Source organism: Barbus barbus (assembly GCF_936440315.1).
Source record: "Barbus barbus genome assembly, chromosome: 50".
NCBI lineage: Eukaryota > Metazoa > Chordata > Actinopteri > Cypriniformes > Cyprinidae > Barbus > Barbus barbus.
Window position 1 is genome coordinate 17,125,360 of NC_136728.1, and position 25,041 is coordinate 17,150,400.

At 40.2% G+C, this 25,041-nt stretch overlaps 2 protein-coding genes across 4 annotated transcripts; both read left to right on the forward strand.

The window, feature by feature from the left end:
• Positions 1-839: 839 nt before the first annotated feature.
• Positions 840-6,397, forward strand: LOC306868207 (D-glucuronyl C5-epimerase B-like; the record flags this gene model as incomplete). The annotated part of the gene is made up of 4 exons (XM_079414288.1): positions 840-956; positions 1,306-1,891; positions 5,034-5,273; positions 5,373-6,397. The coding sequence occupies exons 2-4, from the start codon at positions 1,393-1,395 to the stop codon at positions 6,395-6,397; spliced, it is 1,764 nt and encodes a 587-aa protein (XP_079270414.1). The 5' UTR covers positions 840-956; positions 1,306-1,392.
• Positions 6,398-7,519: 1,122 nt separating this feature from the next.
• LOC306868441 (activating molecule in BECN1-regulated autophagy protein 1B-like) lies at positions 7,520-25,041 on the forward strand. Of its 3 annotated transcripts, none has more exons than XM_079414604.1 (19): positions 7,520-7,794; positions 8,622-8,842; positions 9,704-9,762; positions 9,867-10,050; positions 10,479-10,651; positions 10,754-10,820; positions 10,939-12,404; positions 13,797-13,883; positions 13,981-14,163; positions 14,314-14,394; positions 15,400-15,500; positions 15,644-15,754; positions 15,906-16,094; positions 16,226-16,380; positions 16,566-16,705; positions 18,694-18,792; positions 18,874-19,073; positions 19,892-20,026; positions 21,764-25,041. In XM_079414604.1, the coding sequence occupies exons 2-19, from the start codon at positions 8,711-8,713 to the stop codon at positions 22,288-22,290; spliced, it is 4,089 nt and encodes a 1,362-aa protein (XP_079270730.1). In that variant the 5' UTR covers positions 7,520-7,794; positions 8,622-8,710; the 3' UTR covers positions 22,291-25,041. The 3 variants fall into 3 exon arrangements, 2 of the variants coding, with proteins under 2 accessions (XP_079270730.1, XP_079270731.1); XR_013784103.1 differs by having other exon boundaries at positions 7,682-7,794; positions 18,874-19,080; positions 21,764-21,880; XM_079414605.1 differs by lacking the exon at positions 18,694-18,792 and having other exon boundaries at positions 7,682-7,794.

Below are 25,041 nucleotides of genomic sequence, written 5' to 3' on the forward strand. Positions count from 1 at the left end.
TTTATTTTAAGGTGTCCTTGTTACAGTGTAATTATACATTTAAGTACTTAAATATTAATTAACTACATGTAATATATGGTTAGGATTAGGGTTACTCGCATGTAATTACGCATACTTAATTGTTATTATAATAGTAAGTACATGTAATGTGTGTAACAAGGACACCTTAAAATAAAGTGTTTAAAAAAAAGTTACTAGAGAACAGTGTAAAAAATAAATACATTTTTAACTGCTTTGATGACATAAACCGTTACATTGCCAAGGCATAAAAATATTTTTAAAAAAAAATTATAGTCTACACACAATATTACCATATATACTATAGAAGTATTAATATTTTTTTAATTACTTGTATTTATTGTACTATTTATGTCTATGTGTTTAACTATGTTTCAACTATTGTTTCTAGGTGTTAAAACGCTTTAAATCGTTAGATTGTAATATAAATTTGTTGCCCAATACTGTCGCATTGTGTGGTCTCTTCTGTTTTTAGGAGACTGGGGGTATTCTCAGATTTCCTAAAAAAATTAAGTCAAACTCAAGACATGGTTTCACTTGGTTTACAGAGACATCTTGCGATTATGTTCAGCAACGCAGCACTATATGGACTTTATTTATCATTCAAAAAATCATACCTATAAACGTTTTCTTAATCCTTTTTAATTAACCTTAGTATTAATCTAAAATGTATAATGATAATTACGCAGGTGGGCTTGCCACAAACAGGAATCGTGCTTATAAGTCATAATATTCACCTTATGTCACATCTTATCTGACACAAGATTGGCTGCCACGGAAGAACGTCGCCTCCCATTGGCCAGTGCTGCAGCAATACAGCTGTAGTATCTAGTATGTTGCTGATTCGGAGCGAGAGGAATCTCTCCGCATATATTTTCTTTGTCGTCTTCTATATTATGCCTTTAAATACCCTCGAGCGGACGGCGCGCTGGTTTCAGGTGAGCGCAAGTATGGTTTCATTCCGTTTTACAGCACTGCATGTTCAACGCCCTCATTCGCATTCACAAATCACATGAGCCCTCACAGCTTCAATTTAGAGACATGCGATTAGATGTTATATTTATGAGATTTGTTTCTCATTCATAATGTGACCAGCAAGTTGCATCTAAATGATATGTAGATATACATAAACGTTTTTATTTTACATTTAAATTTATTATGAGCGTAAGCCTTCACCAGAAGACTAAAGTATAGGCTACCAGTGATTTGTGATGGTAAGATTTTATATTTTGTGGTTATTCCAAATATATGACAAAATGGTGGACCCATATTTTCCTCTGTCCGCAGACGCTGCACCTGAATCGCTCTAACAGGACCATAAGGGTTTCCTGAGATGTTCCAGTGTCAGTTCCACTATCACTGCATGGCTGTGATATGACAATGCGCTGTCTGGTGGCTCGCATCAATCACAAGACTCTGATAGTCATCTGTTCTGTGTTTGCTCTCATCACCATACTGCTGTGGAACAAGTGCTCTATTGACAAAGACCTGCCCACACAGATCAGACCTCAGCTGGAGTTTGCACCCACCCCAGACGGAAAGGACGAGGACAACTGGCAAGTTCCTGAAGCACCGCCTGGATCCAAAGAAGTCACTTATGAGCAGATCGACTGCCTTATCAATGAAGATGTCATTATAAAAGGCCGTAGGGAGGGTGGCGAGGTGTATCTGCCCTTCAGCTGGGTGGAAAGGTATTTTGACGTCTATGGACGTCTGGCGCAGTATGATGGGACAGAACGGTTCGAGTTCTCCCACAGTTATTCCCGGGTGTATGCCCAGAGGGAGCCTTACCACCCGGACGGGGTCTTCATGTCCTTTGAGGGCTACAACGTGGAAGTGCGGGATCGGGTGAAATGCATCAGTGGTGTAGAAGGTAGTTTGGAGTGTCCCTTGTTTTTCCACCCTACGTAATAATATACACAGAGGTACACTATTTAGATTGGGTTTGAGTTAAGAAGCCGTAAGTCAGGGGTACCCAATCCTGTTCCTGGAGATTGACCTTCCTGTAAAGTTCAGCTCTACCGCTAATGAAACTCATCTTAAAGCTAAGTAAAGGGATAGTTCACCCAAAAATGAAAATTCTGTCTTTAATTACAAACCCTCATGTCGTCCAAAAACCAAAAGACCTTCGCTCATCTTCGGAACACAAATTAAGCAAGGGAACTACTACATTCACCTACTACGCGAATACTTTTTGTGCACAAATAAGCCAAAAATAACAACTTTATTCAATTTCTTTGATGCGCGATCACAACAGTACCATGATGTATGCATGTACAGTCCTCTGCTTGCAAACAAGCCACAGTGCATCCAGGTTTTACGTCAGAACCCCGGCTCCTGAGTCATGGTACTGTTCTTACTACATTTCTGGGTCTTGAACGTGGTAGTTGCATTGCTGTCTATGCAGGGTCAGAAAGTTCTCGGATTTCATCAAAAATATCTTAATTTTTGTTCTAAAGATGAACAAAGGTCTTATGGGTTTGGAAACAAGTTGAGGGCGAGTAATTAATGACAGAATTTGAATTTGTGGGTGAACTATCCCTTTAACATCTTCAGGAACACTTAATAATTACAGAGAGGTTTGTTGGAGCAGGGTTGGCACTGAATTCTGCATGAAGGTAGATTTTCAGGGGCCCGTTTCAATAAGGAGGTTCAACCAACTCCGAGTTTAAACTTGAACTCAGAGTTGACTTACTCTGAGATGGGAAACTAAGAGTTTTTGGTTACAGAACAGCTGAACGGATTTAGTTTACTCAAAGGTTGACTGAGTTAAGTAAGTGCACCACGACTATGAAAAGTCATGATCAGCGGAGCGCCAAAATTATGATTCACCATGGCAACAGCTCCCGCCAAAAAGACATCAGCGTGCGTACTTCTGTCAATAACTTAACTGTTATAATATCAGAGGTGAAAACTGTAAATTATTGAACTAATATTAGTTTTAATGGTATACCATGGCCACAAAAAAGAGAAAAAATAAACAAGAACATGACAGCAGCTAAAAATGAAGTATAAAAACAATTCAATCCAGGTAAAGCTTTAAACATGAAAGGGTCATGGGTGTGGGCTAAATGACTTTCCAAACATTTGACATTAAATTTCATTCAATGTCTATTTCAATGCGCGGCAGCTTTTTCCACATAGTCTAACACGCTTTTCACATAATTAAATATTCTCTAATCCAACCTGTTACATTTCTTAATTAGAGTAATAAAATTAACTACTGACTAGTCCACAGCAAGAAGGCAGAGGGAGAACCAGTGCACCAGCACCACTAACAGATGAAGAGGAGATGGTCAAGTATTGGAAACAATTCTAAAATCCAAAAGTAAAAAGACTTTTGCTTTTGTATTAGGAAATAAAGATGACCATTCCATACAGTAATCACTTTCATTTTCAGAACGTGCGATGGTGGGGATATGCTTGTCATCAATGCATCCAACCTCAGTGGAAATCCTGAAGGAAATTCTGATTATTGGTTTACTTCCAGAGGTCACAGAAAGATGTTATCAAGTGAACGTCATTTATCAGATTAGCCTCATTTAAACCGATTTCTACACCACTGACCTACAGTCCTGTGATACTCCTCTTTGAGGATTTGTAATTCTCAGAAAGAGCGTGAGAGCGATGCACACTTTCCTTAAAATCTGCATACAGGACTTATAATGTGCTCTGCATCTCCGATGTTTTGAAGAAACTACCATTAAAAATATGAATACGAATATGAAAAATAAATAACATAAAAGGTATTTAGTCTTGTTTCCATGAAAAAAAAGAATTTAAGTGATGTTTTATTTTGCAAATTATCTGGCAATGGGGTAAGAAATTAAAAATATCTTATTCTTGTTTCCTTTTTCATTAAGATTATTTTTCTTACCCTATGGAGAACAATTTCATATTTTAACAAGTCTAAATATCTGGATAATTTTTCCTCTATAGAAAATGCTTCTTAACTTCAAGATTTTGTTTTATATTTGTACTTGAAGACAGACAAAAAATACTCAGTAAGAAAAGCTATTTTGCAGCATGAATGAATTGAGGTATTAAAACGTCGCTTACACTTTAAAAAGGGGGAGGAGACAGAAAGAAACTCTGCGTTTAATGAAGAAAACCTGCTCCCGACCAGGTTAGGTTCACGGAGTAAGTTACCACGGTAACTGACTCGGAGTATAAAAGTTATCTATCTTTCAGAAACGGGCTTGACTTACCCTGCTTTCCCAGATTTGACAAACCTCTCATTTTGAAACAGAAAATCCAGAGTTTCCCTCATTTCAGCGTTAACATACTCAGAGTTTTCACTTAACCTCCTTTCTGAAATGGGCCGCAGGAGCAGGATTGGGCACCCCTGGCTTAAAGGAACATATGTTTGAAGTTTGTCAGATAAAACATGAGCTTATTGATGCATTTGCAGATGTCACTCTTGGTCGGAGGCTTCTGTAAATATTTAGCTTATATAAAAGTAAAAAAAGTAAAGTCGTGACGTATTGTCAAGTATGGTGACCCATACTTGAAATTGGTGCTCTGCGTTTAACCCATCCAAGTGCACACACACAGCAGTGAGTAGTGAACAAATGCACACACACACACACACACACACCGTGAACACACACCCGGAGCAGTGGGCAGCCATGCTGCGGCGCCCGGGGAGCAATTGGGGGTTCGGTGCCTTGCTCAAGGGCACCTCAGTCGTGGTATTGAGGGTGGAGAGAGCACTGTACATTCACTCCCCCCACCTACAATCCCTGCCGGCCGGGGACTCGAACCCGCAACCTTTCGATTACGAGTCCAACTCTCTAACCATTAGGCCACGACTTCCCCTTTATATGTAGTTACATTTCAAGTTTAATGGTGCAACACAAAAGTATTTTGTAGTGCATAAGTTGTAACTTAGTGCCCCGTTACATCGCAACTAAGCTAAGTTGTAAGTATCAGGCTTGGTCACTCCTGGCTCAAATGGTTTCAGAAAGAGTTATCCCATTTCTGGGATCAACCTTTTGTGTTTTTATTGTTCACAGGTGTACCAATCTCCACCCAGTGGGGTCCTCAGGGGTACTTCTACCCCATTCAGATAGCTCAGTATGGGCTGAGTCACTACAGCAAGAACCTCACAGAAAAGCCACCTGATATAAAGATGTATGGCATGTCCGAGGAAAAAGAAGGCGGCTCAAGTCCATGGGTTGTCCCTAAGGATTGCACACTCTTTAAGCTCCAGGATCAAGGTCGCTTTGGGTTTGCACACCATTTTGTTACAGCGGGTATGAATTCCTTGTGAAATTTTTGTAGGTTTGAATGATGAATCAACTGTTTTGCTGTGATGATCACAGACAGATGATAACTTTGTTGTATTTTCATAGAGAACTCTGATGGTGTGTCTTTGGTCTTGGACAATGCAAAAGATTTCGTCCTGACCTTTGATGTGAAGTTCGTCTCCAATGGTAGTGTCTCTGTGGTTCTGGAGACCACAGAAAAGGGACCTCCTTACATCATCCATTACATCACTAGTCCACTTCTTCTTTCTTTTAAAGACCGAGAGGTCATCTACGGCATCGGCTCTCGAGCCTCCTGGAGTACCGTCAGTCGCGATTTACTTACGGATTTGCGTAAAGGAGTTGGTTTATCCAACACCAAAGTGGTGAAGGCGACCAAGATCATGCCTAGCCGTGTGGTCCAGCTGGTTCTTAGAGGTTCTGGCTTTATCAGCAATATCACCGTGTCTTCCACTGCACACATGGCTGCCTTCTTTGCCGCCAACGATTGGCTTCTTCATAACCAGGATGAGCATGGAGGGTGGCCGATTAAGGTGACCCGAAAACTTGGAGAGGGGTTCAAGAGCTTGGAGCCCGGATGGTACTCTGCCATGGCCCAAGGCCAAGCCATGTCTACATTAGTGAGGGCATACCTGGTGACGCACAACCCTGCATACCTCGGTGCCGCAATCCGAGCAACATCCCCCTTCAAAAGGGCTTCTGAACAGGGTGGAGTCAAAACGACATTCATGTACAAGTATGACTGGTACGAGGAATACCCCACAACACCTAGTTCATTTGTGCTTAATGGCTTTATCTACTCTCTAATTGGGTTATATGATGTGGCGGAGACGGCGGGCAACAAGCTTGGTCGAGAAGCAGGTGTACTCTTCAGTCAAGGACTGGAGTCACTCAAGGCCATGTTGCCATTGTTTGACACAGGATCTGGAACGGTTTACGATCTGAGACACTTTACCCTGGGTGTTGCCCCTAATTTAGCACGCTGGGACTACCACACCACGCACATCAACCAGTTACAGCTGCTTGCATCAATCGACAGTGCCCCCATTTTCAGGGACTATGTGAAACGCTGGAAGACTTACCTGAAAGGAGGCCGGGCCAAGCACAACTAGACGTTCTCAGATGGCAATTTTATATAAAATCTTGAACTTGTTTAAGAATGAAATATACTGCGCATAATTAAAATAAGCATTTTCACTTTAGATGAAAAGGGTGCATATTGTATCCACTATGTTTGCTTTAACGCAGGGGTGTCAAACTCAGTTCCTGGAGGGCCACAGCCCTGTAGAGTTTTGTTCGAACACGCATACTATACAGTTTTCAATTAAGCCTGAAGGACTTGATTGGATCAGGTGTGTTTAATTAGGGTTGCATCTAAACTCTGCAGGGCTCTGGCCCTCCAGGAATTGAGTTTGACACCCCTGCTTTAAAGTGTCTTGCTGAAGAGCTTGAGTTGTTGTACAGACTTTGAGAATGTGGAGTCACCTAAAATATTTATTTGCAAAATATCATGGTATATTTGAATGTAAGAAGCAATGCGCAGTTGTTTACACAGATTTTGAAGAAAGCACAGCAGATTTGCTCTAAAATTAAACGACTGTATATCTTGATGCATACAATTAGTAAATGTGAGTAGTCACACTATAATGATTGTGTATTAATGAATCTATGAATAGCTGTAAAAATGTCATTATTATTGCATAATGGTAAAATGAGTGTATTAGAAATGTTTTAGAAATATTTGATATTTGTATTTTAAAGCACAATCCTATCATAGTTCTTTGTGTTTTGATACAGTTGAATTTGAATAGTTTTCTTTTCAGTATGTAATTATTTAAAGCTTAAATAAATGTGCTATTTGAGCCGTTTTACTTCATCAGAGACACGTGGCACATATATTAATGCCTTGCCATTTTTGAAGTGGCTTGGAGTCCCATGTAAAACCCTGGCACGTGAATATGGTAATCATTAATCACTGTGGTATATATCAAAATACCACTGAGTTATGATCCGATACAATCACTGTATTTTAGTACTGCCACAAGGACTTTGACGTAGGCTAAATGTCTTAAAACCTTAAAAATACTCTTATTTCTAAGTTAGAAATACATGTGAATAAACCTATATTAAATAAATTAATCCCAATGACCAGTAAATTATAAAAATAGCACAATCTACCTGTTGTTTTTCTGAGGCGATCCACTCTACAATCGATTAACCGACCTAATGCTGTCAGCTCTCGATTAGCATGCCTGCCTACGCCAAGCTATCCACAAACCAGTTAGCTAGCATTATTTCTCATATAGCCACCAGAAAACAAGCTCTCAATGTCCCGATGATTAAAACGGGTTGATTGAGATACTCCTAAATAACATGAATTTCATCTGCTCGGCGCTTCGGATCGGTGGGTTGTCAATCCAGATCGTTTAATAGCGATCCATTTCGGCTAACAGGCTAAGAAGCTAACAGCGTCTTCGATGACATTTCACTGACAAACACAACAGAACAGGTCTGTAAAATATCGAAAAATTCGCTGTTTAACCTACATTTCAAAACATTCGCAGTGCATTTGTGGTCATGTAATTGTTCGAACTAAAATATGTATAAATCAACGTTTATAGCGAATAAATGGTGGCTAACACTAGCTTCAGTTCAGTTTCCATATTTGGGCGGGCACGGCAGTGAGTTATTGTTAGTTGCACGACCAAAAACACATTTAATGCCTTTATTGATGCTGTTTGTGTATATTTTGTTTCTCTGGTTTGCTGTTGATCAAATGTGGATGGAAATTTCACTGGCATGGTGTGGATTTAAATGCCTTGTTTGTTTACATGGTTCACCACATCTGATAGGGCTTTAATTTTACCACAGCAACATCAAGTCCTATTGAGCTGTGTTTAAATATATAAAATGACCATGTCAAAGGTAGTTTTGTGGAGTAATATCATGGCAAAACATACATAGGGTTTACTTAAATCCTAATATGTTGTCTGAAGGATGGTAGAGTGATGCTTGATTTTTGGGCCCTTTGAATCCATAACAGATATTTGTGTTTGTGGTCAAGATATATTGCTATAGAATGCATTCTTAAAACTTTAAAATCAAGGGTTTTGTTGCATGATCAGTCAGTTTTGTCAAGACATCTGTCTGGAGATGAGCTGTCATTAAGGTTGTAAGTCTCTGTGTTGAAATAAAGAGAAAGAACAGTGAACTTGCTCTTGATCACTGTTATTTTATCAGTGAATGATCTCTCAGATGCTGATTAATATGCATCTTACAGACCTATAGATTATTGTTTGTTGGTTTAAGTTCATTGTTTTTGTGTCTGTCCACCAGTCTGCATGGCTGATGTGCTGCTGAGTTAGTGTCCGGCCCTTATGCGAGGAAGGCTGGCTGCCCGGGCCGTGGAGCACTAGAGAGGAAAAATGGCAGTGCAGAACAGAAACTCTGTGCTGATCCTGTCAGGTCGAGAGCGAGGAGCTCGCATGCTGGGCACCCAGCGGCTCCTGCAGCAGCTGGTGGAAGACCGGACGCGCTGGATGAAATGGCAGAGTCAGGTAGGGTATCATCAACCTTAATGATTCTAATAGTTCACTCTGGCCTACAGTCAGCAGATGTTCCTATATAGAGCAGTTTCAGGATATCACAGTCAGAATAATGTCTTTAAGTCCATTTTTGCAGCAGTAAATATTCAAAGCCTTCCTCCCCCCTACAGGCCATCAGCTGAAATACTGTGAAAAAGTGGCTTGTTGTTAGACCTTTTCCTATAAATCATTATTAATCTTAAGAATGTTTTGTATTTAATGAGTGTGATGAATGAAATAAAATTGCAAAACAAGTATTTTAGGTTCTTAGGGCCCCATTTTATATTGTATATAGTTACTATTTAAGATTTAAGTAATACAATATACAAAAAAACTACAATAAAATAATTTTGTTTTTGGGGTATATTAATGTTCTTGTTTTAATGTAGAATAATAAACAGTCTCTCTCTTGAGAGTTCTTGAGATGTAACTTGAGAATAACTGTCAAAATCTTTGACCGTTATTGCGAGGCTGAATTCAAAATTTGTACAGTACATTGAAAAACTTGTCAGAACGAGTTTGCCACATCAAGTTTATGATTTTTAATTGTTAGATGATTTTATTCTAAACTAACAGTTAATATAAATATAACAATATAAATATACAATTCATAGAACTTAATTGTTATATTGATAATTTATTTAAAATTGTATATGTGTATACTATGTATGTATATATTTGTTTATTTATTTATTTATATTCTTTGATTGACCCTGAAATTTCAAAGACTCAGTGCTGTGAAATCTTTAATTTCCAAATTATTATGCTTGCAAATAGTACGTGTGCAAATGTGTGTATATAAATAATACGTATACGGCTCAATTATTTCTACAGAAAGTAGAGTTACCAGATAATCCACGATCAACCTTCCTGCTGGCCTTCAGTCCAGATAGGTAACTAATACATTTTAAGAAAAAAATTAGGAAATACTAAATGTTTAATAACATATGTTTTCGCTTGCTTCCTGAGATGGTAATTACGTCTTTTACTTTTATAGGAACCTTGTGGCCTCAACCCACGTTAACCATAACATCTACATCACAGATGTGAAAACAGGAAAGTGCCTGCACTCTTTAGTGGGCCATCGACGCACACCTTGGTGTGTGACCTTTCACCCCACCATCCCTGGCCTGGTTGCCTCTGGGTGCCTTGATGGAGAAGTCCGCATTTGGGACCTGCATGTGAGCATCAGTTTTGTATGATATTTTAGTTATGCCTAATATGGGTGGACTTTCCCCTTTTGCAAACATTGTTATCTTGTGGGTTTCATTTTCATACCGTTCAGTCGCAGCTCTCGATGGTTATTCTAGTCTGATCAAATTGCAGGTCATCTACATATATGCTAGGACAGTGCTTCACAAACCTGTCCTGGAGGACCTCCTGCCCTGCACATTTTGTATGTCTCCTTAATCAGACACACCCAATTTAGTTCTTGCAGTCTCTACTAACGAGTTGATGAGTGGAATCAGGTGTCTTCGATAAGGGAGACATACAAAAGGTGCAGGGCAGGGGGGCCTCCAGGACAGGTTTGGGAAGCACTGTACTAGGCATTAGAAACTCAGACGTTGCTGTTTAAATGAATGCTGTGGATGTTTTTCCCTATTCCCAGGGTGGTAGCGAAAGCTGGTTCACGGAGAGTAATGTTGCCATCGCTTCTCTAGCGTTCCACCCCACGGCTCAGCTCTTGCTCATCGCCACTAACAACGAACTCCACTTCTGGGACTGGAGCCGACCAGAACCTTTTGCTGTGGTCAAGACTGCCAGCGAGACCGAACGTGTCCGGTGTGGAAGCAATACTGTTGTTTCTTAGTGATCAACAAGAAATAATCATTTTTTTCCTTAATCATTAAAACAATTAATCCTAATTTTTTATTTTTTGGCCAGGTTGGTGAGATTTGATCCTCTAGGTCATAATCTTTTAACAGCTATTGTGAACCCATCCAACCAGCAGGTTAGAAACAACAATTTTTCCTGTATTTTCTGTATTTCCTAAATTTTTGCTGTATTTTATTATGTGCATTTCCCTTTTACAAACATAATTTTATGAGGGTTTTACTGTGTTTCTATAGAATGATGATGACTCCGAGGTCCCCATGGACAGTATGGAAATGGCTTTGTTCCGCCAACGTTCTCTTTTACGCTCCCCACCTGTACGTCGCACGCCCATCCTGCACAATTTCCTGCACATATTGTCCTCCCGCTCTTCTGGGGCGCAGGCTGGCGATCAATCCCGTCCTGCCCCCGAGCCCCGAGAGCCTCCCAGTATGCCCCGGTTCCAGTACCCGGTGCGGACAGAACCGGGTGACCGCCCTGCCTTACAGGGCTGCACGCAGCATTTGGGTTTGGGCTGCCTGTGCAGTCGCTGTGCTGCCTCGCGGAACTTATTCACGCAGAATCCGACAGCCCTCCAGCCTTCGGATTCACCTCAACCGCAGACTCAGTTAGGCCCCTCTGCCTTCTCGCCCGCACCTAGCCAGACCCGCACCTCCACGGACCGACCTTCTGCTTTTAGCAGCGTGTTCAGTGGGGCTGCGGGGAACACTGCACATCGGGGACTCTTGCCTCTTAGGACTATTGATCCCTTGGGGTCACAAGCACCCGGTGCTCTTGAGGGCCCTGGGCGTCTCCCTGGGGCTGATTGGTCTGGTAGTCTGCTGAGCACAGGACATGAACATGGGTTAGGTGCGATTGGGGTGGAAAGCAACGGCGGAAGGGGTGTATTGCCCCCTCCTAGGACGAGCTCCTCTTCTATGGATCTCCTTTCTCTGCACAGGTTCCCCGATGGTTCCTCTTCATCACCCATATACACGTCTGCTACAGAAGGGCGAGGCCTAGTCCTGCCCGGCACGGAGCCAAACCAGGGACGAGCCAACGATGGCACCAGTAGTGGCCATCATCCCTTCTATGACAACACCCAACGCAACAACCCCGCCTCCATACGCAACGTTCTGCAGTGCAACCTGAGCCGTTACTTTATGGAATATGAGCGAATGCAGGAGTTGGAGCGACCCAGTGGCAGCCGAGAGGTGCCGGGTGGACCTGGACCCATGCAGGAGCTGCTCAACAGTAGTATGGACACAGAACGTCCCGGGCCTTCGCATAACAGCTCTTCCAACACTGGAAACGCAAGCACGGTCGCCGGCCCCTCTCAAAACCACCCCAATCGTTGCCGTTCATGCCACAACCTCCTCACCTTCAACCACGACACTCAGCGCTGGGAGCGTTCCGGTCAAACCTCTTCTTCCTCTTCCTCTCAAGACGGACCATCCTGGCCTCTTTCAGTGCCTCCATTTGACGACCCAGGTCAGGGTGCACGAGTGGAGGCCCAGGCCCCTGAAATGAGGCCCATGGCTTTGGACGAGACCTCCTCTGGTCTACAGGACCAGCAGCCCATGGGTCTCGTTTACAATCAGGAGACGGGGCAGTGGGAAAGCGTGTACCGGCAACCGACGGCCAACGCTGCTTCTGAGGCAACACCAGACGCCTTAAACCCAGAGGTGCCTGTTGATAATCCGGACGAGGACTCACTCAGGAGGTATAGAACTAAATTTGGTTTTTGAAGGGATAGTGCTGAAAACTGAAAATGATTTTATTAATTACTCACAATCATGTCGTTCCAAACCAGTAAGACCTTTGTTCATTTTCGGAACACAAATTAAGATATTTTTGAGGAAATCCGTGAGTTTTCCGACCTTGCATAAACAACAACACAACTCACACGTTCAAGGCCCAGAAAGGTAGTAAGGAAATCATTAAGTGAAGTGAAGTGACATACTGCCAAGTATGGTGACCCATACTCGGAATTCGTGCTCTGCATTTAACCCATCCAACGTGCACACACACAGCAGTGAACACACACACAGCAGTGAACACACACCCGGAACAGTGGGCAGCCATTTATGCTGCGGCGCCCGGGGAGCAGTTGGGGGTTCGGTGCCTTGCTCAAGGGCACCTCAGTCGTGGTATTGAGGGTGAAGAGAGCGCTGGACATTCACTCCCCCCACCTACAATCCCTGCCGGCCCGAGACTCGAACCCGCAACCTTTGGATTACGAGTCTGACTCTCTAACCATTAGGCAACGACTTCCTTTATTAAAATAGTCCATTAAAAATTACTACTTCCAACAATTTCTTCTCTTTCGTGTCAGTCTCCATCGTGCGTTCAACAGAGTACTACGATGCATGCGTGTGATGCTGCTGATGCAGGAGCCATCATTCTGACGTAGAACCTGGATGCGCTGCACCTTGTTTACAAGCAGAGGAATGCACATGCAAGCGTCGTGGTACTGTCGTGAACACTCATCGAAGACTGACAGAGAAGAGATTGTTGAATAAAGTCGTTATTTTTGTTTTCTTTGCACACAAAAAGTATTCTCGTAGCTTCATGACATTACAGTTGAACCGCTGATGTCACGTGGACTATTTTAACGATGTTCGTACTACCTTTCTGGGCCTTGAACGTGTCCGTTGCGTTGAAGGGTCAGAAAGCTCTCAGATTTCATCAAAAATATGTTCATTTGTGTTCCGAAGATGAACAAATGTCTTATGGGTTTGGAACATGAGGGTAATTAATGATAGAATTCTCATTTTGGGTGAATTATCCCTTTAAGGTGTGGTCACATTAGTGAAATTTCATAAAACTTTTGCGGTTAAAAAAGGTCTATTGTCTGTTGTCAATAGTGTAAAGATGCATGAAGTCACTAAGTAATCGAGCAAATTTCTGCTTTTCAACATGGCAAATAGGCATATCCGACATGAATCTGTTGTCGAAAATTGCATGGGGTAATTTTTATGCGAGGTTCCCGTTCACATGGATTCCTATTGAAATGGTTGGATTTTGCCTGCAGATTTCCTCGAACATCAGTAAATGTGAACGCGCTGTTACTTTTCTTTCCTGTTACTTATTTGTATCTCATCTTCTACTTCAGGAGGTTGTTGGAATCATCGCTGTTTCCATTCTCTCGATATGATATGTCTGGCTCCAGAGATCATCCCATATACCCAGATCCTGCCAGGTACCTGTTTGAAAGCCTATATGTGCAAACTCAAGGCTGATTATTGGGCTTTTATCTTCAGAGTTTGACTCTCTTTTTCTGTTCCACATCTCCTCAGGCTGTCTCCGGCTGCTTACTATGCTCAGAGGATGATCCAGTATCTGTCTCGGAGAGAAAGCATACGCCAGCGTTCTTTACATAATCGCCTACGGACTCTCTCAAACTCTCAAGCAGACAGCCAGTCCAACAACCCCTCCTCCACACCACCAGAGGCCAGTGATGGAGACTATGAGGACATCGAGTGAGTCTAATAAAACGTTGCATCCTCACTCACGTATACATACAATACAATTGCAATTACTGTTATGTAAATCCATTTTGCTGTGTTCATCCTAGTGGTGTCGAATTTTGCATAATTGTTTAAAATATTTATTTTCTCACTCGGTTACAGGGAGCCTGGAGACAGGACAAGACACAGAATGCCCCGCAATGCTCGAATGTCAGCCCCCTCTCTTGGGCGCTTTGTCCCACGGTAAGTGTCATATGTGACTGTGAAAACAGTAATATTGTGAAATATTTGTACAATTAAAATGACTCTCTTCTATTTGAATAGTTTTTAAAATATAACTTATTCTTGTGATGCAAAGCTGAATTTCTTCAGTGTCACATGATCCTTCAGAAATCATTCTAATATGCTGCCCACTGCTCCGAGTGTGTGTGTGTTCACTGCTGTGTGTGTGCACTTAGGATGGGTTAAATGCAGAGCACAAATTACGAGTATGGGTAACCATACTTGGCCACATGTCACGTCACTTATTTGCTGCTGAAGAAACATTTTCTTATCTATGTGGAAAACAACTGATTAAATTTTTTTTGGAAACCGTGATACTCGTTTTTTCAGGTTTCATTGAGGAACGGTAGTAATTTGAATTAGAAATGTCATAAATTTTTTAGAAATTTAAATTTTAGAATTTTTTTTTTTTTTTTTTTAAGATTTAGAAATCTTTACTGACGACAATCTTTTGAATGCTGGTGTACCAAGTCGAGATAAAAAAAATACATTAAATAGTATATGAAATGTACTACAATGATCTTTCTTTTTGTTTTTGTTGGTTTCTTGCTTTATGCTAATTAATTAATTCAGATATGAATGAATGAATGATGCATTTATATAGCGCATTTATTGTGTATTGCCGTACACCCAAAGCGCTTTAAAATCATGTGGGGGTCTCTCCTCAACCACCACCAGTGTGCAGCATCCACTTGGATGATGCAACGGCAGCCACAGTACAACGGCGCCAGTGCGCTCACCACATACCAGCTACAGGTGGAGAGGAGAGTGTGATAGAGCCAATCAAATGGATGGGGATTACTAGGAGGCCATGATTGATAAGGGCCAGTGGAGGGAATTTGGCCAGGACACCAGGGTTACACCCCTACTCTTTACGAGAAGTGCCATGGGATATGATTTTTCAGAGAAAGAAAATTGTGTTAATTTGTTATTTACATTAATATAAACATGTATTTTTGTCTGAAGGAGGTTCCTGTTACCAGAGTACTTGCCTTACGCTGGACTTTTCCATGAAAGGGGTCAGTCAGGCCTGGCCACTCACTCCTCCATTAACAGAGTATTAGCAGGTACAACAAGCAATTTCATTTCACATCTTTTTTATTTTGTTTCATTATGAAGCACTTTCAATCATATCCCATAATGTCAGAAACATTAGGTACAAGAATAGTGAAGAGAATTAAATGGATCTACTCATAATGCTCGGTTGCAGGTGCATCTATAGGTGATGGGCAGTCAGCTGTGGCCAGTAACATTGCCAATACCACCTATAGGCTGCAGTGGTGGGATTTCACCAAGTTTGACCTTCCGGAGATCAGTAATGGTACGTTCTTCTGAGTACTACTGGTTTTTACCAGTTTTTGCACACATAATCAGCATGACATTATTTGAATGGGTTGCGTGTTTCACTTTTTACTTCTTCAGAAACTACAAAATGCTTATCTTATTTTCTTTTTTTCTTGTTTTCATCTTAGCCACTGTGAATGTACTCGTTCCTCACTGTAAGATCTACAACGATGCCAGCTGTGATATTTCAGCGGACGGGCAGCTGCTGGCTGTGTTCATTCCCAGCAGCCAGAGGGGTTTTGCGGATGAGGGCATCCTAGCCGTCTACTCCCTCGCTCCCCATAACCTGGGAGAAATGCTGTACACCAAGAGATTTGGTCAGTGTTTTCAGCAACTCGGCAGCAGCTCATTTTGGCAGTAACTGTGAACATTCCTGTTTAAAGTTTAGAAAAAAAAACTTTATTAGCAGAAATTTGTTTTTGAGTTTTGCTTTTGACTTGCATTTCAGGTCCAAACGCAATCTCGGTGAGTCTTTCACCCATGGGCTGCTATGTGATGGTAGGACTGGCCTCCAGACGGATCCTACTCCATCCCACTACCGACCACATGGTGGCGCAAGTGTTTCGTCTACAGCAGCCACATGGAGGAGAGACCTCCATTAGAGTAGGAGCTAAAAAATAAATAAATGCCATATTGCAGGATTATAAAATATTGTTCATTTTACAATATAAACTGAGTTTTATTCATAGACCCAAAGCCAAAAAGAATGATACAGTACTGTGACTAAAACTTAGTTTTTCTGCTTGCTGTGTTTTTGATGGTTTTGCTTTCTCTTGGTATCCTTTTAGATGATGTTTAATGTGGTGTACCCCATGGCTCCAGACCAGAGAAGACACATCAGTATTAATTCAGCCCGGTGGCTTCCAGAACCAGGCATGGGATTGGCCTACGGAACCAATAAGGGTGACCTGGTCATCTGCAGGCCAGTGTAAGTTAACACCCAGCTAAAACAACAGTCAGCAAGTAGACCATCTGTTCCACATGCATGCTTTAGTCCTTATCAAATTTGAATTTCCTTATTACATCGTAAAATCCAGTATTTTATGTTTTATTCATTTGCCAAATGTTTTTATCCATAGTAAATTACAGTATACTTATTACAGGAACAAAATATTATGCCTTAGGAAACAAAGGTTTCAAAACCTGCCTTACTGCTTATTGTCTACATAGGCAGCTGCCTGCTAAGGAAGCATCCTAACTGAAATACAATCTCATAAGTGACCAATTACGTAGACTGCAACACGCAAAGCACACAGGATTCATAACTGAATTTTAACAGTTTGAGTTAGCATGTTGTTGCTAATAGCATGAAATTCTAGTATGAAAATACATATATTGCTACAATTTAAAATAACTTGTATATTTGAATATATTTTAAAATGTAATTTATTCCAATAATGTCAGGCTGAATTTTCAGCATCATTACTCCAGTCGTCAGTGATTCTCAATGATTCTTCAGAAATCATTTTAATATCCTGATTTCATAAATATTGAAAACTTAATATTTTTGTGGATGCTGTGATACTTTTTTCAGATTTTTTTCCCCCATATATAGAAGGTTCAAGTAATTGTTTGAAATGGAAATCTTTTGTAACATTGTAAATATATTTTACTACTTATGATCTATTTAGTGCATCCCTCTGAATCAAAGTATTATTTTACTGTCCCCATTTTTTTTTTAAGTGCTTTGTCATAGATTTTTGCTTAATTTAGATTAAATATTTATACTGACCATATATCTCATATTTAACAATTAGCATGACTGTGATGCCTTAAAATATTTTCTCTGTAGGCAGCAATTAGGTTTTGCAACAGAGCAAGTGATAATGATAGTTTGTGAATTGCTTCTATTTGGGATGGTGCCAGTAACTTTTTGGCCCTAAGCCCAGATCTTTAACCAGTGCACCACACGCTTTAACCAGTGCACAAGATTAACAAAACAAGTGCCAGTGCGAAGCACAGTAGCCATGGAAATTTCAGATAGAACCAAGCACAGTTTATCGGCGCAGTAAAAGCCGCATTTTTACAACCAGTTATTTCCATAAACGAGTTCCAGAGCTTGTGTCAATGTTGACACGGTGAGTCAAACAAGCCAAAGACTCAGAGAGTTGATTCATTATCTGTCTGTCAGCAGTTCATCTTCAACAATTGAATATTCAAGCGAGTTCCTGATCCCAGATCAGTGTCAGTTTTCAGATACATGAACTATATGAGGACTTTTGATAAACCACCATGTTACCTGAAGCCGCCTTTCATTAGATTACCTTCTTCATTATTGGCAGGAAACTCCTGTGTTCAACTGGAAAGAAGCTATTATTGTTTTTTAACAAGGTTACAGGCCACGTGACCTCTGCGCCCCATGACTTTTGCAGCTCATCGCTTTCAAGGAATTCTCCCCCAATCTGATGGGTTTATAATCAGATCACAGCCCACACGGACAGATGGAGAACGTCACAATAATTCCATTGCTTCTTTGCAATTCTGTTGTTCAATTTATAAAATGGTCAAGTCTGGGTGCATTATTGGTCTTGAGATTGGTCGGAGATCTGCACAAGGCTCTCTGGAATACTTGATTCTGATTGGCTGTTCTACAATCAGCTATTTTCATACAGTATAATGCTAAACTGTATAATCGACCATAATCGTCCCATTCAACGGATGCCCTGCATTGTTGTGCAAGCTTCATGGATTGTATCATTTTGCATTTCTCACATGATAAACTATGATCTTTAATGTCCATTTGTTTATTTATATATTTGGTACTTAGCTGTGTAATAAGTGGGATAATGTACAATCAGCCAGTCATTATCGCAAAACGAATCCCTTCGTGGTGATAAATAACCTGACGTGAATCATACGTTGCCATTTACTTAGCTGTGTAAACAATGAAGTCTAAAATATCTGTTTTGATGTCAGTGATTTCCGCAGTGATGGGCACAGTCCGTCGGATCTGAACTCGGATTCTTTGTTTACCGTCAGCAGCAGCAGCCGAACCCGTGGAGTGGAGCGCCCAGGGTCAGAAATGAGCAGAATCTGAAGCCATAGCTTGTCATAGTCATAGATCCAAAAATGCTCATCAGTGTTTATTTCTTACAGCACCAGCAGGTCCGGCTGGCGATTTGACCGAGACATGGGCCTTATGAATGCTATTGGTTTGCAGCCACGTCAAGCCGCCCCTTCTGTGACCTCACAGGGGACGCAAACACCAGTGGTGCGACTGCAGAATGCCGAGACTCAAACGGAGAGAGAACTTCCTTCAGCCAGCACCTTCCAGAACGCACACACATCCAGACACAGTAAGACGTTTGTATGAATGTGATTTGCATAAAATACACTTTTTAATTTTAAAACAATAATATACGGTAAAAAATCTAGCTAAAAATCTTTTTTTATTTATGTGCACCATTATAACATGCAATATTTCCCTACATATACAGCAGGGTCCAAAAATTAGTGAAAATCCTTTGTATTTTGCAACATTATATTATTATAATGCATGTTAAAAATTATATTATTAGAATAACGATTTCATTTTGAGAAGATGAACTGATCACTTAACACAATTTTTTTTTAGTATTTTGTTTGACCCCTTTTTGCTTTCATGCACATGCACCAAAGACTTTCATAACTTTAGTTTTATTTATTTTAAACCATGAAACCTTTTTTGTATTTACAATATTAAATGTGATCTTAAACTCCAGATCTTCTATGTATTTTTTTTTTTAATCAAATAAAAGATTTTAATTACCCGATTCACTAGATTTTTCTTCTGTCAACATTGAGCGGATTGAATCATTTTGATTTGATTCATTGAAATGGACCGTTTTAACTGATTCAAATTAATAAATAGAATTTATTAACCATTTTAGGAAAAGTAATAGCCACATAATCAGATTTCTTAATTTTATACTGCTAGCAAAATCATTTTGAATATTCAACATGTATAGTGCCGATGTAATGCACCAATGCTAAAGAAAAAAAAAAAAAAACCTGCAATGAAGTGGCCACAGTGATTCTAACGGATATCTGTAACGCTCCAGTTCATTTCTCTGTAACCATGTTAAGTAATATTGATTATGTCCTCTCACAGCTGCAAAATGTGTTACTCTTGCAGTGATTCACACAGCCAGCACCAGCACTGAGAGGCACGCGCCCCCAGAGATGACACGCACACTGTCGCACACACCAGTTCAGGCATCGTTTTCAGAGGGATCGCTGAACCGGACCAACTTGCCTGCCACATATCACGGTAACTGCTTTGTCTCACTCTTTCTCATCCTGTCTCTTCCTCCTTCGTCGGACACAGGTAATGGAGTGAAATTGATTGAACTGATCTATCTGAGATCTGTGTTGTGTCCTGCTGAGGGCTTTACACTATTATCACTGTTTCAAGTACTTTATTACCTGCTGTTAGCTGGTCTAATTAAATCTGCGCCTGTTTTCTCGATTTAATGGGACCCAGTGCGCACATGGGAAGTTAATAGATAACTTGCTAAGACTTTGTTGTTGTTGATTTTCAGTCATTAACCAAAAACCTTATATGCCGGTATAGTTAACAGCATATCACACTCACAATAATTATTTTTGCTGGAATTTATGGTGATAGTAGTTTGATAATGGCTTAAGTTATAGTAGTTAATAGTAGGTAATTGTTTTAATTTGTTATTATTATTTTTTTTAAATAACCTGGCTGTTTTGTGATTTTTTTTTTTTAATACATTACAAATGATTGGTACTTCATCTCATTTGAGAATTTTCTTTTTTTAGTTGTAAACTTGATGGAGGCCAGTCAAAAATATTGTTTAATAGCTTAACGTTACTTAAAACTTTTAAATTAAAAACTCCGTAAATAAGTTCTTCCTCGTCTTAATTCTGTTTTCGCATTGCTCCAACAAACTCAAACAAAATCATATAAATAATGAAAAGCAATCTTACCCAGTAATGTTTGTGCATATATTTACAGTAATATAACAAATAAATTCTGTTACGCTATATAGGGCTGGACAATAATTCAATATCAATATATATCATGATATAATTTTTTCAGTAACGGTTATATGTGACCCTGGAGCACAAAAGCAGTCATAAGTAGCACAGGTATATTTGTAGAAATAGCCAAAAATACTTTGCATGGATCAAAATTATTGATTTTTCTTTAATGCCAAAAATAAATAGGATATTATGTAAATATCATGTTCCATGAAGATATTTTGTGAATTTCCTACCGTAAATGTATCTCAACCTAATCTTTGATTAGTAATATGCATTGCTAAGAACTTCGTTTGGACAACTTTAAAAGCGATTTTTCTCAATATTTAGATTTATTAATTTTTTTGCACCCTCAGCTTCCAGATCTTCAAATAGTTGTAACTATTTGTCCTAACCAACCATACACCAATGGAAAGCTTATTTATTCTTTCTCAATTTCCAAAAATTTACCCTTATGACTGGTTTTGTGGTCCAGGGTCACACATGATTTTTAAACACATTTCTGGTATTTCAATATACATTACAGCATTTGTCACTTGCTGTGTTTCCATTAGCCTTCAAATTGCACAAATTGAAATTATTTCTAAAATATTATAGTTTTATAGGAGTTTTTATAGACTTGGTAAATTCATTTTTCAGAAGTTTGTAGGTACAGGCATCAATTGTGGGCATTCTTGGCAGTTTTTCTGAGGCTTTTTTTTTGTATTGTTCATATCGATATTGAATTATATCGCATCGACTGAAATGAAGAAACATATCGTGAAATAAATTTTAGCCATATCGTCCAGCACTAAAGCTATAGCAACCGATGAAATGAGATCAGTCAGCAAAATTTGATATCAAGGTATCCGTTTTTGTTTTCCCTGGGAATCGAACCCCATGACTGTGGTGTTGCTTGCACCGTTCTTAACGAAATCTGAATTTTTAACGCAATTTGAATCTTCGTTTTGCTGTTATCTGATATGAGCGTCTCGCTGTCCTTTCTGGTTTTTCTTAGTGGACCCAGCAGCTGAGCCTGGCCCAGGAGAAGATGCTCTGTCTCGGATCCGCCGCCTAATGGCGGAGGGAGGAATGACGGCTGTGGTCCAGCGGGAACGCAGCACTACAATGGCTTCTATGGGTGGCTTTGGAAACAACATCGTTGTCAGTCATCGGATTCATCGTGGCTCACAGACCTTGGTCAGGACAACTCAGGTGGGAAACCCAACCTCGGAAATGCCTGCAGGACTCGGTATCTCGACTCTTTTTCACACTGAACCCTTGGTAGACTCTCTAGAAGCTCCTGGGCCATCCAGCGGTCGTCCACATCCGTCACAGTTTACAACTCGTTCTGAGGTCACGGGGGCATCTCCTTTGGTTGAGACGGACTTGTTTGGTGATCGTCAAGCTGATGATATGCAGCACCACCCATCCGCGAGCGGTTTGGATATGTCCAACCGTAGCAACAATAATAACAATGACCATAGCAACAGCTACAGTGAAAGCCGGAGCCGAGATTACCCTGATGACCTGTACGGCAGATAGTCTTAAGTTCACAAAGACGAACATCTCAACTGGTCTGCATGGTGCTGGAGCATTTCGTGGTGGACCCTTTGTTACACATAAAACATAGCATTTAGTGCGGAGCCACTGAACTTCCCGCCTCAGTTCTAACTCTTCCCACTCTGGCCTTACTTGGGAATGAATGAGTGCCAAGTTTTTCATGGTATCTCCTTAACCCGGGAGGTGCCAGCCTCACCTTTTTTGTCAAAACAACAGATTCTTGCTTTGGGGAAGCATCATTATTGCACTTGCGTGTTGCACTTAAGTTATAATTTTTCTTCCTTTCAAGGTTGAGTCTCTTTCATCATTCCATGTGAGAAAGGGCATCATACTTGAATCCTTCCTGTACTTCAGTACGGAATAACACTGTTGTAGTTAACCACCCTTTCAAGCTCTAGGAAAAATAATCAGCCAATAGAAGTGCCAGATGAGGCTGGAGGCGTGTCCTTACGATTCCTTTGGATCCCATGGGGTCTGTTGTCTTCAGGACATTTCAGTTTGAGGAACTGAAAAACAGTACAGACTCTTCACAGCTAAACACTAACTCGCACAACATCCTCTAACGGTTTTTGTGTTCAAATTCAGAGATTATGCTTGACGTGATTGTTTTTTGTGTGTGCGATAATGTGACTTTCAGTGGTCAAGTTATTCAGTCGATCAGTATCTAGAACAAAGTCTGCTTTGAATTTCTCAGACTGGAAAGACTCGTCTGCGTGAGCGTGTGTCTTACTAAACTTCCAGATGGTGAATTTTATGATGGTTTTTAATTTGAATTTATTTATGTTGCTTGAAAAATACACTTCTGAAAGCATGTCATCTGTAATTGTCCGTCGGATAAAAAGCAGTTCAGGAACCCTCAAGCTGGTTCAGATCGCTCATATCTGCATGTGTGTCCTATTCCAGATCTTTTGTACAAGGAGGCGGGCTGAAGCTGAATGCGGAAGGTGGGGCTTAAGCAAATTGGCATGTAGGCTGTAGAACGCACATGCGCATCAAGTGAAATTTTGGTACGCTGAGCAGTTTTTATTGGGCTTTTATACATTTGTGACCGTCATGGAGTGTCTAGGAGTCAATTCACGTTTATTGCAACTGTTTCCATTTAACATGATGCATTTTTACTAATCCTCCTTATATAATTTCCCAGAAATACCTTAATTAAAATGTAAAACAGTTAAAATTGTCATGCCAGATCAATTTTACGTTTTAAACACAACACTTTGCGCAATTTAACCAATTCACCATTAATTCACCTCAAATCAGCTGATTGGCCGACTGTTTCTATACATTCTTCCAATCGCAAGAAGCCTCTTATGATGTGTAAGAGATAAATGGCAAGTGATTGCACTTAAGCGCCCTTTTCTCCTGCACCAAGAACAAAGTATCAGACAATAAACCAGACATATCTCTATCATAGATATGGATTATGAGCGATAATCACTCTTGCATAACATAGAGTATTTCTTGGGGACTGGACACTTAGGAGAGAGACGGCCCGATATGTGCGCACCCTGCGAGAGTCACTGACGACGGGGTCTGTATGTGTGGATGTGTATGTCTGCGAGTGTCCGCCACTGAACCTAAAGAGTTTTATTATAAATAAATGTAGCATTATAAATGTAGATGATAAATCGAGGAAAACTTAAATCCATATTTCGGGATGGGTTTTTTTTTTTTTTATGACATATTTGGCTTGTGAGCTCTATTGTGCTTATTTAGATTCTCGTGTACGATTGGTCAACTCTAGCGATTTGAGTTGTCATGCATTTGCATATGCACAGGCCTTTCGTTAACAAGCATTTATAAAAAAATATCTCCCTCTGCTTTTGTGTAAAAGATTGTTATTTTAGCTGCTTGGCTTGAATTGGTAACTTTTTTTTGTACAAAAAAAAAACTAAACAAATAAAACGGTCCCCAATAGGAATGGTTTGCTTTTTGAACGTTTTTGGATGTAGTATTGGATTGTGGTCTCATCGCAAACAATGGCAGCTGAGGAACCTCTCGGAAACCACATACCCTTTGGTGTTTTTCCATGAGTTCAGTGCCTTGGGGAATCTTCTCCTTACTGAACCACAAAAGCCATTCTGATGTGCGACAAAACCAGAATGGCTTCTTCATAAGCCTTTTGACTGTTGAGTGTTTTAGTTATTGGTAGAAATATTGGTAAAGTATGGTTGTGTTGGCTGTCATTTTGATTATTTATTTTACCCTCTGTATGAATGACAAATGCAATCCTGATTTTTAAAAATGCTTCTATGATAAGAGAGAAGGACCTTTTCACGTTATACTCCATCAAGGACACACCTTTTCCTGATTTTACTAATTTCTGACCATATGCACAGCTTATTTTTATGAAGTCGTTTCATGCAGGGCTTGTTTTAGACTTTTAGGCCTCCTGACAATTCATTTGTTCTGACGAGAATAGCTGACGGCGACCGAAAGTGTGACATTTTAAAAACTGTAATTGTGTTCTTGTTGGATGTGTGGTTATGTATATGCTCTCACTGCTGGATCGGTACCTTAGCTGAAGTCGTGGTGGTGGAAAAGACCAGAATTCAAATCCCTCTTCTGACCAGACAAGAGGGACGTGTTGTTATGGCTTACCATAAATGTGTAGTTGGATCTTTATTTAGTGAAAATGAGGATTAGGTGTTGTAAAAGAATTTCGTTGGGACACCAAAGATCCTGTGGCAATGACGATTATGAGAGTTTTAATAAAATGGGAATATGGAAATT

What these genes read in the sequence shown, in the direction of transcription:
- LOC306868441 (XM_079414604.1), top strand. Translation starts at nt 8,711, where the DNA reads ATGGCAGTGCAGAACAGAAACTCTGTGCTGATCCTGTCAGGTCGAGAG. An exon ending in TGAACCCATCCAACCAGCAG is followed by an intron (nt 10,821 to 10,938) that starts GTTAGAAACAAC and finishes GTGTTTCTATAG; the next exon opens with AATGATGATGACTCCGAGGT. An exon ending in GACGAGGACTCACTCAGGAG is followed by an intron (nt 12,405 to 13,796) that starts GTATAGAACTAA and finishes CTTCTACTTCAG; the next exon opens with GAGGTTGTTGGAATCATCGC.